We start from the raw sequence: 15,041 nt of genomic DNA, 5'->3' as shown, positions 1-15,041 counted from the left end.
GAATTAGTTAACCAAGGCTTCTGCTATTTCTCCTGTCACCAATAGAAATCATCCAAACATAAAATGTACTCGGTCCCGACTTGTTTCACGACTAAGAACCTCACGACCACCTGTGTAGCATCAACAGCGCAAACGGCTGCTCTCTTCCTAGAGCCTTTGGCATGGAGAAAGAGACGACGGCAAAGATCTCCTTCACTCTTTCCTCATCCTCGTCTCGCCCCAATCCCCCCGCGGCCCAAATCCCGTCTCAATCCTTCCCCGACCGAGGAGCCGTCACCGCCTGCACCCAAGGAGACCCCGGAGTCGAGGGCGAGGATGGCGTCGCCAAGCCCCAGTTCATCTCCGTCTTCGACGCATCCCAAACCCTAGCCGTCTCCCACGACGCCAGGTCCGTCATCATCCCTCCCGTCCCGGACGCCAAGACGAAGTGCCCCCTCCCTGTTCCCGCCCCCGATGACGATTACATGCGCTGGAAGTTCAGAGAGGACATGAAGGATCTTCCCCAAGATCGTGGGTTGGATGAGTTTAAGGACATCAGGGTTGAGGACTTCCCGTTCGCCTATCTCGCTGGATATGGGTGGTCGGAGGGCCAGGTGATCGGGCGGAACAAGATGCTGGCAGATCCCAAGGTCGTTGAACACAAGAGGAGATATGGAACTGAAGGGCTCGGGTATCACAAGAGAAAGAAAGAAACTCGGACCCTGCAACAAGAAGAACAGATCGGTGGTCTGTGCTTGTCGAACGAGGGTTAGTCTCGAGCAGCTTTCGAGGGCAATAGGTACGAGTGCCGCAATCACTGGTCTCGTGAATACTCTTCTTGCGTACAAGTGTATTATTCGTTCTTTCAGTAGCTATTTTGGATCGTTCTTCTTATAGATAACAGTAGCTTCTCTTGTTATTTGATCCTGTATCTTGAATTCAGCTCTCTTGTGGCTGTTCTAACAATATCTAGTAAAATAATCATATAATGAAAGATTATTTGTAACAAAAAAAAAGTGAATTGTAATTTACATTCTATAGTTCTATTGAATTCCTAGGTTTGGAATGAGAAGAGTTTTGGGAATCCCTTGGAAATTGGTTCCAAACAAGTAGCAAAAGTACATTTTTTAGGTAAATATCATGAATATACACAACTAAAGTTATTTATCATTTTCTCCAAGGAAACAAATTTAGTTCATTGCTGCTGTAGGTTTTTAGCTCAAATGAGGAAGAGTAGTCAGATATAGCTTGACCTAGTGGTGATAAATCAGGAAGCAGACAAATAGTAGTGAACTGGATACAAATGGTCTTGGGTTTTCAGTTTGGATCAGGTTTTCATATCAAGATCTTGGATACTTAATCTGTTTGGATAAGGCGTTTTGTCAGATTATCGATGAAACCATCATAGATTTTGAGTTTTATTTTCGTAATCGAATTCAGACTAACTTCAGGAACAATCGTTCTTTTATCTTGGCTTGCTAGATGATGATATAGTTTTTGATTAATTCTATGAACTTATCCATGTTGGTGCACCCCATGATACTCGTCAATGACTGCTACATGAGGTTCGCAAATTAATTTGCTTGAGAAATCAAGACTCACTGGCGTACCTGCTTTCATGGAAGCACTTGCACCATTCTCTATTTCGAGTCTATCAATCAGGTACATATAGAAGGTGCTAACAAGTTGGACTAGTTAAGTCTTTGTAAAATCATCGCAAGATCTTTGGATCAAAACCTGCCTTCACCATTTATCCTTGTAAAAATAAAAGAAAAAGAAAATTCATGTGCATATACAGGTTCCTTTTCTCTGTCCTTGATCAGTACCTCTTCTTGACTGTGAGCCCTTGTTTTGGGCCTTATAAAATGACCACTCATGCTATCCCTCTCTTTCAATATCATGGCTGAAATTGATCCAGAGGAATCAGTATTGGGACTAAAGTTAATTCTATCATTGCTATCTCTGATGATAAGTTTAAACCCTGTTTTGTATATAGAGAGACCTATTATGATTACTACTGCGATGCCAATAAGTATATCTTGTGGACATGTAAACGGTGCTATAATTTCTAGAGTTCATCTGAGTATTTGTTGTTTTTAAATGCAAACATAGGGCAGTAGGTTTTATGAATGCATTTTGCTGAATATGAAAGTCTTATTCAATCGCTTAGGTGTGTGTTGTTGTGAAGTAGTCAGTTCTTTGTACATATTCTCTACTGAAGGGTTTTAGTTTTTTATGTTCTTAGGGTAATATTTTAAGGATTTTGCAGGTAAGGAGTTCACATTGCTGAGTTTAGATGTTGAGGTAGAGCAGTCCAACATTATCTGCACCAAAACACAGCATGCTGGGGATTCACCGGAGTTTAGGCATAGGCAAATGTTTTCAGTACTCCTTACTAGGTTTGAAATTCTACATGTTGAGCTAGTGTATACAATGTGGCTTACTGTGTTTAGATGTAGTAGAAGATTCTCTCTTTTTTTTTAAAGCACAAAACACACAGGTAATTAATTCACTATGGTTTATGCGTTGACGTCTATTTTCATTGTTTCCTCTACCTGGTCAGCACAGTTGTTTACAGAATGCATCACAATGAGTATTCAATATTCACATCAGAAGGGTATCATCAGTCGATATATCTTATTTTTGGGTAAATTTGTTGCTTCTATTGCATAAATTGTTTGGGTAATGCTTTCATATGATTTGACCAACTGGCATTTCCTTAACTGGTAACATGTGAACGTAGTTCAGTGTTCCGCTGACTGATTCAAATCTTTTGGATGAACCTGGTCTGCTATTTTGTCTGTTATCAGTAATTTATCTGCAAGCTGTAGTAAGTAAAATACCTCTTGTAAATTGTGGTGTTGCGTAGTAATATGAAGTTAAGAGGCTTTATTAAAACTTTTTTTTTTGGCATAGCGAAGACAAGATTCGAGCTCAGGGTCTTGTGATAAACTATTGAAACAACTTCCATGTATTAATTGAGATTTTGAATTCTCAACTTTTGTACTTGATATTGTATGTGGCGAGAGGTATAATCTTGATACTCTATAGTGGTGTTACACTATAGTGGTGTGATTATTAGATGCATATTATTCCATAAACGCTCGTTTATTGCTTCTCACCAAAGCTCTGTGATCTTTTTTATGATTACTCCAGAAGAAAAATAACTTATATGATTGCAGCAGAAAAAAAAAGAGTTTCTGAATTCTAGCCTAATTAATACCCTAAATTGTGCTAAGTAAGATTTATTTTGTTATATGATAGATTTTGTGTTGCCTAGATGTTCTCTGACTAAGATCATGCTTAGTTCGGATAAGATTGGGATTTTGTTTGGTCACTTGGATAAGCATAGCCCAAAATCAAGTCGTAAACAATGAGGTGCGGAGCATCTCATCCTTGGCGTCAGTGAAAGGGACGCGTAAAGAATAGCGTCGACTCGAAATCTTTCATGCGGGCCTATGCGTTTCCATCAACCCGGTAGTGGAAGAAACGAGTCCGGCTCTCTTAGCCACTCAACAATCGACAACCCGGCAGTGGAAGCACGCCAAGATAAAGAAGACTATATCTGCCCTCGGCCTCCTCCACATACATGGCTTGGAATACGAATCGCGGAAGGTATTTGAGTTCATGGAGTCTCCGTCCTCGGTCTATTAATCTCCCGGATAGACTATGCCAGCCCACACTGCCGCATCCGCGTCCGGCTCTTGTTTGGTCTTTTTCCGCTGCCGACCATCCACGGATAAGATTTCCGCGGCGAGTGCAATCAAGGCGGCCACCTCCTTGGTCTTCTATAAAAAAGGGAGACCGACTTCCTTATCTTTATCTCCTCTGAGCTATCGAAGCCGTTGTGATGGTATACCCCCACTCCCTATCCTCCTCCCAATTCCTCGGTCTCCGCGTCGCTCTACCTCCCCGCCCCAACGCCGGCGCCGCTGTGTCTCCGCGATCACTCACCGTCGCTGCCGCCCTCAGCTCCTCCGCCGCCTCCTCCCTTTACGAGGTCCTCGGCGTCCCTGCCAGCGCCAGCGGCCAGGAGATCAAGGCAGCGTACCGACGGCTGGCGCTGGAGTGCCACCCGGACGTCGGGGCGTCCGCGGACCAGTTCCTGCGCGTCCATGCCGCCTACTCTACCCTCTCCGACCCCGACAAGCGCGCCGACTACGACCGTCGGCTGGTGGACTCGGCAGCTGCACTTGCGGCGGCGGCGCTCGACCGCCGCCGCCGGTCGACGTACTCGCGGTCCACGTCGTTCCCCTGTGGCGGCCGTCGTACTTGGGAGACCGACCAGTGCTGGTAACCTGAGTCTGATTGTTAATTGACATGGCCACAACAGACTGGTCTCTGCTTTCTTCGTACCAAAGCTTGTAAAATAGAAAAGGGCCTGATGTAAATACTATCGATCAATGAATAGATAGAAAGAGGAAACGAATAAGAAACATAAATGTTGTCTGCTTTAAATCTGGCGTTTGGATTTGATTGTTTTTTTGTTATTTGGATTTGATTGTTGTGATAATAAAGAATAATTGATAAACATCCGGAGATAGACATTTTAAAGAGTGATTTTTCTGAATTTTTTTGGACTTTTTATGAGAAGGTATCTCAACTTTTAATTTTTTTTTTATTTTTTTTATAATACTCTACTATCTTCGTCTTTGGTTGTTTCTTATCGTCTTCGGGCTCTTTTTGCTTCGACTTTAATATCTTCCTAGGTTTAAATGAAGGTTAATGTAATACTTATTTTTAATTTTTTTTATTATCATAAAGACAAGAATAACAAAAAATAAGAAAAGTTCGAGAGATAACTTGATCTTGTTAAACAAATGATAAGACATCACGAGAAGGAGGTGGCCATGATAGAACATAGGCGATACCCAAAGGAGGAGTTGGCCAACATAGGTGATACCCAAAGGAGGAGTTGACGACAATAAGGGGTAAATGAGAAATTGAAAACGATGATAAAATGTAAATGAGAAATTGAAAACAAAAACTCAAAACGAAAATATTTTCAGAAAAATCATCCTATTATAAATATGAAAATTGGAACAGTAGTAATCCAACTAGTATATCGTAAACAGCTAAACATTCTAATTAATTACTCATCAAATGAAATGACAAAATGAATCGCCTTTTCCATGTCTCGAAGAGATAATGCTCCGTCAAAAAGAGTGAGATAATGCTCCGCACCAGCTAATCATGCATGATTTGGGTTCGAATAAACCATTGAAACACAAAATGAATTGCTAGACCAAATTTCTTATTACCACTGTCGCAGAGTGAATTCTTTAAAGCTAGTTGGATTTGCCTTTTTAATTTCTTTCATGTCACAGTCAGAATAATCCAACTTATTCTAATGTTTTCTTTGTTCGACATTTTCCTGAGAGGCTGTTCAGCTTCCAGGTTCTGTTTATGGTTAGGTATGCGAGAATTGTTCAAGGAATAACTTCAAATTTACAGAAGAAACAACAAAATTAATAGAAATAAAGAGGAGGTAGTCGATGTCCATCTGTGTGGAGTGGATTCCAATGCCTTCAATACAACGAAAATGGATTAGCTCATGAGAGAGGAGAGAGGAGTGTTCAGCAGTCTAAAATATTGCGTCGTTTGTTTGAGATCCAATTTATTCTTTCGACCATAATTCATTGTTCTGATGCTCATGATTTGTATCGATCGACACAGAAAGTTTGCTTTGCACTGAATGCATCATGTACAAAACAAATAGATATGGCTTTCCAATCCTCGAGTGGGCTTCGTGAAACAGAGGAGATCAAATCTGTTCCTGCCAAATTCCAAAAAGAGAGAAATCATAAGCCCCAGTTTTATTCAGACCCTTCTCTTTGTGTTTATATTTACACACGAATCTTTCACATATGTCCTTGTAAATTAAGTTTCTCTAACTTGAATCGAGATGGCATGTGTCATGATTTTGTCTGTCCCTTAATTGTCCCATTTTTCTTCCAGGAAATTAAGTTTACAAAAATGATTTCTCCAGTCAAGATCATAAACTATCGGTTGAAATTTAGTCCTCTGCTCATTCGAGTTCTATAAAGATTTCTAAGTCAATATATGATGTTGAAGAAGACAAAATCTCTCATGCTGACATGGCTTGACGAAAGTTTCTCTGTGACATCAAAATCCATTCTTGGATTGACCTCTTCTTATTTAATGATGATCCACTCACTAATTTTCCCACTAAAAAGATGATGAAAATAGTTTTGTCACTTTGGACTCCGGTCCAAGCTATTTCCCATACTAGTTAATATCAGAGGGCACATAAAGAAGCTCGAGGTGTAAGAAACATCTTCACGACATACATAGAGAGAGCATCATACAGAACGAGATCTTTTCTTAACCAATGTCTAATCTTTGTTAATGGCAGACACTGAGCTCCTTTTTTTACGTTGCATTCCTCGAGAAAACCCAAAGTTTTGTAAACCATGTATAGGAAGCCATCACGAAGCACCAGATGAAGATGATCCTATTGCTCACAGGAACAAGCATGCTTCTTTAGCTCCTGTCCGCGTTCCCAATGCCTCGAAGCCACTGGGAGAGTTAAAAGTAGCAGAACGAGCAGAAAGGAGGAAGAGTTCAGTATCAGCAACCAACAAGGAAAAGACAGCCCAAGTAGCAAAAAAGGAAGACTGGAGTCAAGTCGCAGCTCCAGAAGAGAGACCACAGACCTTTCTCTCCTCTCTCTGCGCTTTTGGCTTCCTGGGGAAGCGACAAGCTTTCAATCTGACATGTCCCATCTGTATGCAATGGAACTGATTCCACTGACTCCCTCTCCTCCTTGACCGGTTGACCACCCTCCCCACCCCCACCTTGTTTCTTCTCTTATCCTTATCCTCTCGTTTTTGCGCATCTCGATGCTCTGATTCCCTCCGTGGAAAATTTCCGGTCGTCCGATCTCGGGGTCTTCCCCAGGTAACCTCGTTCTCGTGCGAAGTGATTCCCGTGGGCCCGCCGGTCGCTGTGTTTTATACTGCGAGTACCGTAAACGGGCGGGATCGCGCCATTTGGTTAGTTCTGTGTTAGGGTTTGCGCGGGACGAGAGATGGAAGGAGGGGGAGGAAAGAGGATGAAGGGGAAGGTCAAGTGGTTCAACGGGGCGAAGGGGTTCGGCTTCATCACGCCGGACAGCGGCGGCGAGGACCTCTTCGTCCACCAGTCCTCCATCAAGGCCGACGGTTTCCGCACCCTCGCCGACGGGGAGGACGTCGAGTTCTCGGTTGCCGAGGGCGACGACGGCCGCACCAAGGCCGTCGATGTCACGGCACCCGACGGCGGAGCCGTCCAGGGAAACGGCGGCCGCAGCGGGAGGGGCGGCCGCGGCGGGTATGGGTTTAACGATCGAGGCGGGCAAGGTGGAGGCGGAGGCGGGCGCGCGTGTTACGTATGCGGGGAGGCGGGGCACATGGCGAGGGACTGCTACCAGGGCGGGAGCGGCGGCGGAGGTGGTGGTCGTGCGTGTTATAACTGCGGTGGGACGGGCCACATGGCGAGGGATTGCCAGCAGGGCGGCGGAGGGGCGTGCTACAACTGTGGGGAGATGGGGCACTTCGCCAAGGAGTGCCCTTCGACCAAGTGACGGTGAATGATTCCTCTTCAGCCCTTCTCCCGTTTCCATTTCTCTACAGTGTGGTGGTGTCTTGGGATGTCACCGCCGGTGGATTGCTTTCCTTTGTCTTTGCTTCTTCAGTGTAGTATGATGGTGTGTGGTGTTTTCAGTATGCTTTGATGGTGTTTGGTTTTTAGGGATGATGTGATGGTAGGGGAGAAGGGCAGATATATATTTTGAATGGGGGGATCGACACGTTCTCGTTGCATATTACAATGTTTTTTTTGGGTGTTAGCTCTTGCCGTGCCTCTTTCTCTTTAACGAAAGAGCTTTCTTTGTCTCTTTTAAGAGTAGCTTTGTCTTGGTTGGTTATATTGGGGATTTGCTTTCCCGGTCATACTTGGTGGTTCCTATTTCTTGTAGTACTGTGTTGAAATTGATTTAGTACCTCCATGTTTCACACTATTGCGTGGTAAAGATATTAGAATATTTCATAAAATTTAGAAAGATCTCTAGTCATCAACCGATAGATAGAGAATGGAAAATTATTATATATGGCCCTTTTGGAATATGAGTTATTAGTGTTAAAAAAAAATATTTATCCCTCGTTGCTATTAGTAAGACGATTTCTAAATTTTAAAAATTTATATTGAGATCTTTATAATTTTAAAAATAAAATAAATAATTTTATTTATCTTAATATTGATGAAAAATATAATATGTGACGTAATTTATTTTTTTGTATCGACATTGTGTTGCCTATCATTTTTGCCTATAGACATTGTGTATTTTTTGTAACGATGGTATTAAAATAAATAAGAATATTTATTTTATTTTTAAAATTATAAAAATTTTAATATAAAATTTTTAAATATAAAAATCATGATATAAGTATCTTAATTGATTTAGACAAAGATTAAATAGTAATAGTAATTGTTTCTTGATTTAGACACAGATTAAATGCATATAATATATAATGCTCGGTGAAAAATGATTTAGACAATGATCTACACAAAGAGCTAGTATATTTTTTTTATTTTTTATTTACAAAATGATCATTTTCTCCATACATGATAAAAGGATTTTTATTACTATTTTATTACTGGGATAAGTATTCTTGGAATCAGCAATCTTCGAAAACCTTTGGAGAAAATTGATAGTGGATGTAAAGTATTTCTGGATGAAGAAAATAAGGAACTTACACAATTGTTCTCGTAAGTTTGGTTTTGTTAAAAATAATCCATATTATAATATGTCAACAACTATGTGTTTGCAATAAAAAAAGGATGAATCATGTGAACAATTATGAATATATCATATTTACTAAAGTAAGTCTAATTTGATAAAAAATAGACAAAATTAATAAATAATTAAAAATATCAGATCGGTAGTGCTGTCCAAACTTAATCCGAGCGAGCGAGTCAAAACTGATTTAGGAAATAAGTTTGAGCTAACATACTCATAAATTAAGCTCAGACTGTGGTACACACTGTAATGGGTAGATGCATACGGTGTTGGTAAGAGTGACTATGAAAAGAAGGCACCATTTGGAAATTGGCATCTCCATTGTTTTTGTATTTTCGCAATGCAATCAATCCATCTCCCACATTAGCTTTCTTATACGAAATTATAATAGCAAAAGTTATTATGAGTGGGGTTTTCTCCATTTTCTTTTGATTTGCTCATCTTTAAATTAGTACAACCACCGACCACTACATACAAATATATTTTCTTAAATAATTGTATCTATTTATTCGAAGTATTAGGGTACAAAATATTTTGTAAAATGGTATAATTAGGAGGGTCACCACTCCAATTACATAAAAAATATATATATGCTTTACACCGTAATGCAATAACGATAGAACCGCAATTACGAACATGACAAATTGTTCTAAAGGATCCATAGCAAATTAGCAATTAGAGCATGTAGTTTTCCTCAAACTTCCTTATCCAAATCATGCCCCTCCATTATCCAATTCCTATTAGGTTATTCTTCAAAGTATTGAAAGGATAAAATATAGTTTGAGTTGGATCATTTGCTAATAGTTTAAGGTAGTAGTGAAACAAGAAAAAAAAAAAAAGTGAGTTGCAGATTCAAGTTTAGCTTTGCAAACTAGGCAAGGAATTAATGGAATACTAGAAAATCTAAAGAACCAATCAATTGTTGATAACTTTCCTCATAGAAGTTCTCGTAATAACACTTTTACCTTTGGAATGACTTTTAATTGTTCTATCACTATCCAACCAATTCCAATAATCATAGGTAGTATTCTCCTCATCCCTATAGAATTTATGAATACTTTTAGTTATTAAAGTACCCAAAGGGTGAGAGATCCAACACCATATATCATCATATGTATTAAGGGAAACATGGATACCTAATATTCTATTCATAATATCTATGTTAAACACTTTCAATAGCACTATTTTTAATAAAATTAGTAATAATGGAAATCAATCTCATTTCAAGCATATTACAAAAAATAGGTTATTAGTAATAATAAAATTTTATAGTATACTCATCAGTTTTAGGACTTTTTCCTCTACCCATAGACTTGATAGTAGAGAGGATTTCATGATTAGAGAAATCTATAATCAAATCCCATGATTTTTTATAAGTATAGTTGGAAAAGTGATGTGGCTAAGTAAATTCTGATCTTGGTTAGAAGAATCCTTATTCTATAAGGTACAATATCAATAAGTAAACTCTCTATGAAGTGTTGCTATAATAGTAAATATTTTTAAGTGTTCCCCTCCTCCTAAGGTTCACAACTTTATCAAAATACTTGGTATTCTTAGCCCCTTTCCTAAGACATTAATCTTTTGCTCTGGTTCATCATTTTCTATGCAATTATCTTTTAAGAGTGATATTTTTATTGTTTAAGATACGAAGGTTAAATCAATCCTTCAAGGAGAATGTTAGAATTTTCTTTATTCTTGATATACTCTATTTCCGTTAAAGTATGTCTAATTCTATTTTCTAAATTATCAAATTTTTTATTAAATATTTGGGAAGCTTATGACTTAAGGATGTTAACATGAAATGTCGACTATAGGATCCTTTACTACCCACTTAATTAATTGCTTTGCTTTTCCATACTCAACTAAAAAGTCTTAAAATGAAAAAAATTGTCTAGTTCTTACACTTTTAAAAATAACCCATTCAAATAAAGAAAGAAGAATGATTAAAATAATTTTAAACAAATGCTTTACAATAATATTGTTGAAGCCCTATCAGGTTGAGCAGAATTCTTGAAGATCCAAATCGATTATTCGTCCAGGTAAAACAAGTTCCTTGAAAGCTCAAATCTAAGAGATGAGCTTTAAAGATGAAATCACAATAGATTGAGAGTATTGGAATGACTTTTCACTAGTTTATCATCATGATGACACATGCAATTGAAATCTCCACAAAAGAGCCACATAATGATAACTAAATCAATTATTCGAGAGTTAATGGGACAAAGATGCATTGTACATGCATAAACAGCGGTAAAAAGCTAAGGTTTATTACTTATTTCCTCGACCAGCAGATTTATTGATTGTTTATATTAATATATAGTCACCGCTCTAATGATGTCAATTTTCTACGCAATTAGCAAGCTGCCGGATTCTCCCCATTACCAGACTGTAGACCCTATTCCATTGGTTGCCAAATTTTCTCAAGGTAATGCTAGCTATGTACAAATATGTTAGGTGCATGTATTCCTTTAATTTTTTTTAGATTAAAGCATTTCTTTCTTTCTCTCTTTTTGAACATTTAATCTTACTTCTTTTTTATTTCATTCGAAATGATTAAATTTCTTCCTACCTTATTTTGGAGACTAAATCATACTCCTTTTTATTCATTTTAAATGAACACATTTCTTCCTATCTTATTTTAGAGATTTAATTATACTCCATTTGATTCATTTCGGTGAATACAGTCTGTTCTAATTTGACTTGGAGCCCAAATTATACTTTTGTTAATTCCTTCTTACCCTAGCTTGGGGATTTAATCATCCTCTTAAAATCTAGTGTAAAATTTGAATCTATCTCAAAATAACTAGCTCTTAAATAATGTTGGCGATGTGAGTTTAACTTATGTGTATGTATAATCTTATAAAATCTTAAGAATTAACATATATTTTATTACGGTTATTTTGGTCAGTCAAATATCATATTCATTATTAGTTGAAACCTCAAATGATATTGATATTCTTTAAAATTGTATTATTGTTATAAAAATAATAGTAGTGTTTTACCTATTTAAATATATTTTCTAACATGGATTACTTAATTTTAATATGACAAATTATGATTAATTGGTGTTTTCCAGATGGATATTACTGTAGGAGTATATTTAAATTATCAATAATAAGAAACTCTTGTCCATCTATATACTACGTTGAAATATGAGTATAAAGTAGTGTGACTAATTATGAATATGCCATCTATATCATAGCCAAATATATAAAATTTGATCTTAATATATTAAAATTAATAAAATATAAAAGATTAGATTGCTCTGCTACTATTGGGGCTAGAATCTTAAAAAAAAGAAACAAAAATTAAAATAGTCTAGGTGGATAAAATTTGAACTTGTAACATAGGAGTAAATTTATATATTTTTGTTGTGTGATAGATTTATTAATTTTAGTTCATTGAGGCTCCACGTTATGAACCCATCTAACACTAATTTTAGTTTATTAAGACTCACCCAAAGCTCAAAGAAGGTGAATGAAGCAAAAGGGCTTATGTCGTAAGAATGTCACTGTATCAACTCACTCAGTAAGGAGATACGATACCTCGTTGCCCATGCATATTATCTTCACCTATTGTAAACAACAGATGATATTCCCAATAAAACTTTCATCTTGATGCAAATTTTGATGTAGTACTAGTGGTTATTCAATAACCATAGACTTTCCCCACTGATAGAAACCCCCACCCATATGGTGGTCTCAATGAAGGTCTTCTTAAACCTCACCTGGTAGGTTCAAATATTGATTTGGATGATATAGTATGTCATTACCTTCTTTCCTCAAATGACCCAATTAGTAGTGACTCCAACCCCTCAATAATTGCCCCTAAGATGTCTTCGCTAGTCATAATATCCTGTGCCTCAGAGTGTCCAAAGTTGATCGAATACTCAATGGATGATATATTTAGACTCTCACTATCGAGTTCAACAAGCTACATTATCCTTAGTTGATGACACTCAAGTCTATAATGTTTAGACTTATTTATAGTTTTGAACAATACTTCGTTATGACATGCAACCCAAGCGCTATGCCGCTACCCTCCTAGCAATCCGACAAACAAAGCAAATGAGGCCTAAGAGATTACTGATACTCATACTTTGGTCCCTCTCGACTTTTTTGTCCCTCAAAGAAAATTAGTTAAATATTATCTTTAAGATGCACTAATGTAGAATCAAAATATTATGGGTGAGGCGATGATCACAGAAAAGCTTAAGGAGCCATGAAAATGCACAAAGCAATAATGACAAGCCCTTGCTCCAATCCAAAGATCATCTCAGTAGGGAGCACTCGATCGAGTGGGGCTATCTTGGTCGAGGGCAAACTTATCCCTTCCCCCTCACACAAATATGTCATGGATAGAGGTATTACTCCAAATCAAGTAGAAAATAATATTGTGGGAACCTCATCCACTAAGATAGTTGCTCGGAGGAGATACAAGTCCAAAGACTATATATTTCATCGAGATCATGCCATGACCTCATGGATTGCCTCAACTTCAAAGAGGCAGATCAACCCTAAAGAATTTTTTACTTTGAAGAGACTTATAATTATATATTGAGGTTAATATAAGAGTTTTATTAATTTAGATTATATACTCTAGATAAGATTGTGATGAGTCCTAATAAGTTCAAGTGTCACTAGTAGAGGGTTGTGGTCTCCCTAGTGTAACTTGAGAGGAGAGTAATAACAAGTTTATTTAATGTAGCTTTTTATATTTGAGTTATTCTGATTATTTTGTCCACTTTCCTTTTTGATCCATGTGGTATAGGGTCAAGATTAGAATACAGGAAATAAGTCCCAATTAGTGTGGTTGATACGAAGGTTGCACCAAGGAAAAGCAAGGGTGCAAATTAGTTATGCTTTGACAAATAGTAAGGTGTTTGGATCATTAAAAATGTACTTGATTCATTTGCCATGCCCTTATTCTCTTAAAGAAATCACATATGATTTTGTGTGAAAGATGGTTCTAATCTCTTTTTGGATTTCAAAGTTAGTCATCATCAATTCTACGTGTGGGTCAAGTCATCAATGCTCTTAGTTTAGTCTTTATATTGGAAGAATTAGATTATGCAAATATGATAAATATATTATTATTTATTTAAATTTTAATTTTTTGAGCCTAGTATGTCAATCATTTCATCAAACTGGATTAATTCAAACTAATATTTGACATACTAAGAAACTCAAGTATATTAGAACTACACTTGAGGGTTATGTGACGATATTAATGGATGTACTTAAATGATATATTAGAATTATATTAAAACAGTACGAAGGACATGGAGCATGACGAGGAAATGTAAAAATGAGATAGAGAGAGAGTTAAAATGAAGAATTGAGTGATGAAACAAGAGGCAAACCGAAATTTTTATTTCTTATAAACAAATATCTAGATTTTTCCTTCTTCTTACTGATACTTTACCATGACAAAACTTTTCTATTTATAGGGTCATGGATGAGAGTTACAAGACTCAATTTTTAAGGTTACATTCATATACTTTTATTGTATGTAAACTATCTAATTTACTAGTGATTCATTATTTTCATCATCTCCTCATTGTTAGTGATCTTTATCATGGTGTAACCTCTCCATTCTTAATAAATTATAGAGTTTACATTTGTTTGCACCCATGTGATCATGATAGATATTTCAATCTTATCTTTTAATTAAGTTATATATATATATATATATATATATATATATATATATATATATATATATATATATGCTCTTTTATGTTAGGATTTGACTCTAAGCTACCTTCTTAAGTGTTTGATGAGAATGTAAAATAGATATTTATCCATATACTATAGGTAACTCAATAATTCTAGATGGATCATTTAGGCTCAAAGTTAATGAGTTAGATATCTCATTAAGCAGGATCTATGCAGTTTTGAAATAGAATTAGAAAATAGTCATTTGTTTCGGCTTCCATACCAATGCTAAAAATTGAGACATAAAAAAGAAGACAAAATAGAGCATAACAATGTCATTTTTAATATTAATGAAGCCAAGACATTCTTGATACGAGATTATGATTATCGGAAAAACATGATGTTCTCCATGCAAGTTGTAGTTATTAGTCTAGCGATTGATCGCATAGTCTCATCTCTACTTGAAGCTACACGACCCATGCGCTGCAAAAGGCAAAAAGAAGTTTATCTTAATCAGTAAATCAAATAGATAAAAAGGAAGTTCATGATGTATTTAATGATTGATCCGACTTACAAGGGTTTGTTTTGGTTATCGTGGCATCGCC

The 15,041-nt window shown here is 37.0% G+C and overlaps 3 protein-coding genes across 3 annotated transcripts; all 3 read left to right on the top strand.

Annotated features, from left to right (window-relative positions):
- Window positions 1–74: 74 nt before the first annotated feature.
- LOC103977419 (protein MOS2) lies at window positions 75–2,515 on the top strand. Its single transcript, XM_009392913.3, has 2 exons — window positions 75–778; window positions 2,249–2,515. The coding sequence occupies exon 1, from the start codon at window positions 162–164 to the stop codon at window positions 750–752; it is 591 nt and encodes a 196-aa protein (XP_009391188.2). The 5' UTR covers window positions 75–161; the 3' UTR covers window positions 753–778; window positions 2,249–2,515.
- Window positions 2,516–3,494: 979 nt separating this feature from the next.
- Window positions 3,495–4,421, top strand: LOC135634546 (chaperone protein dnaJ 11, chloroplastic-like). Its single transcript, XM_065144914.1, has one exon. It carries the CDS (start codon window positions 3,830–3,832, stop codon window positions 4,274–4,276), a length of 447 nt encoding a protein of 148 aa, XP_065000986.1. The 5' UTR covers window positions 3,495–3,829; the 3' UTR covers window positions 4,277–4,421.
- A 2,575-nt stretch (window positions 4,422–6,996) lies between these two features.
- LOC135634990 (cold shock domain-containing protein 4-like) lies at window positions 6,997–7,882 on the top strand. Its single transcript, XM_065145768.1, has one exon. It carries the CDS (start codon window positions 7,031–7,033, stop codon window positions 7,562–7,564), a length of 534 nt encoding a protein of 177 aa, XP_065001840.1. The 5' UTR covers window positions 6,997–7,030; the 3' UTR covers window positions 7,565–7,882.
- The last annotated feature ends 7,159 nt before the right edge of the window (window positions 7,883–15,041 follow it).

This window comes from Musa acuminata, chromosome BXJ3-4 (genome assembly GCF_036884655.1).
Source record: "Musa acuminata AAA Group cultivar baxijiao chromosome BXJ3-4, Cavendish_Baxijiao_AAA, whole genome shotgun sequence".
Lineage (NCBI taxonomy): Eukaryota > Viridiplantae > Streptophyta > Magnoliopsida > Zingiberales > Musaceae > Musa > Musa acuminata.
Note: the sequence above shows the minus strand (reverse complement) of the source record. Positions and strands in the feature narration are given on the sequence as shown.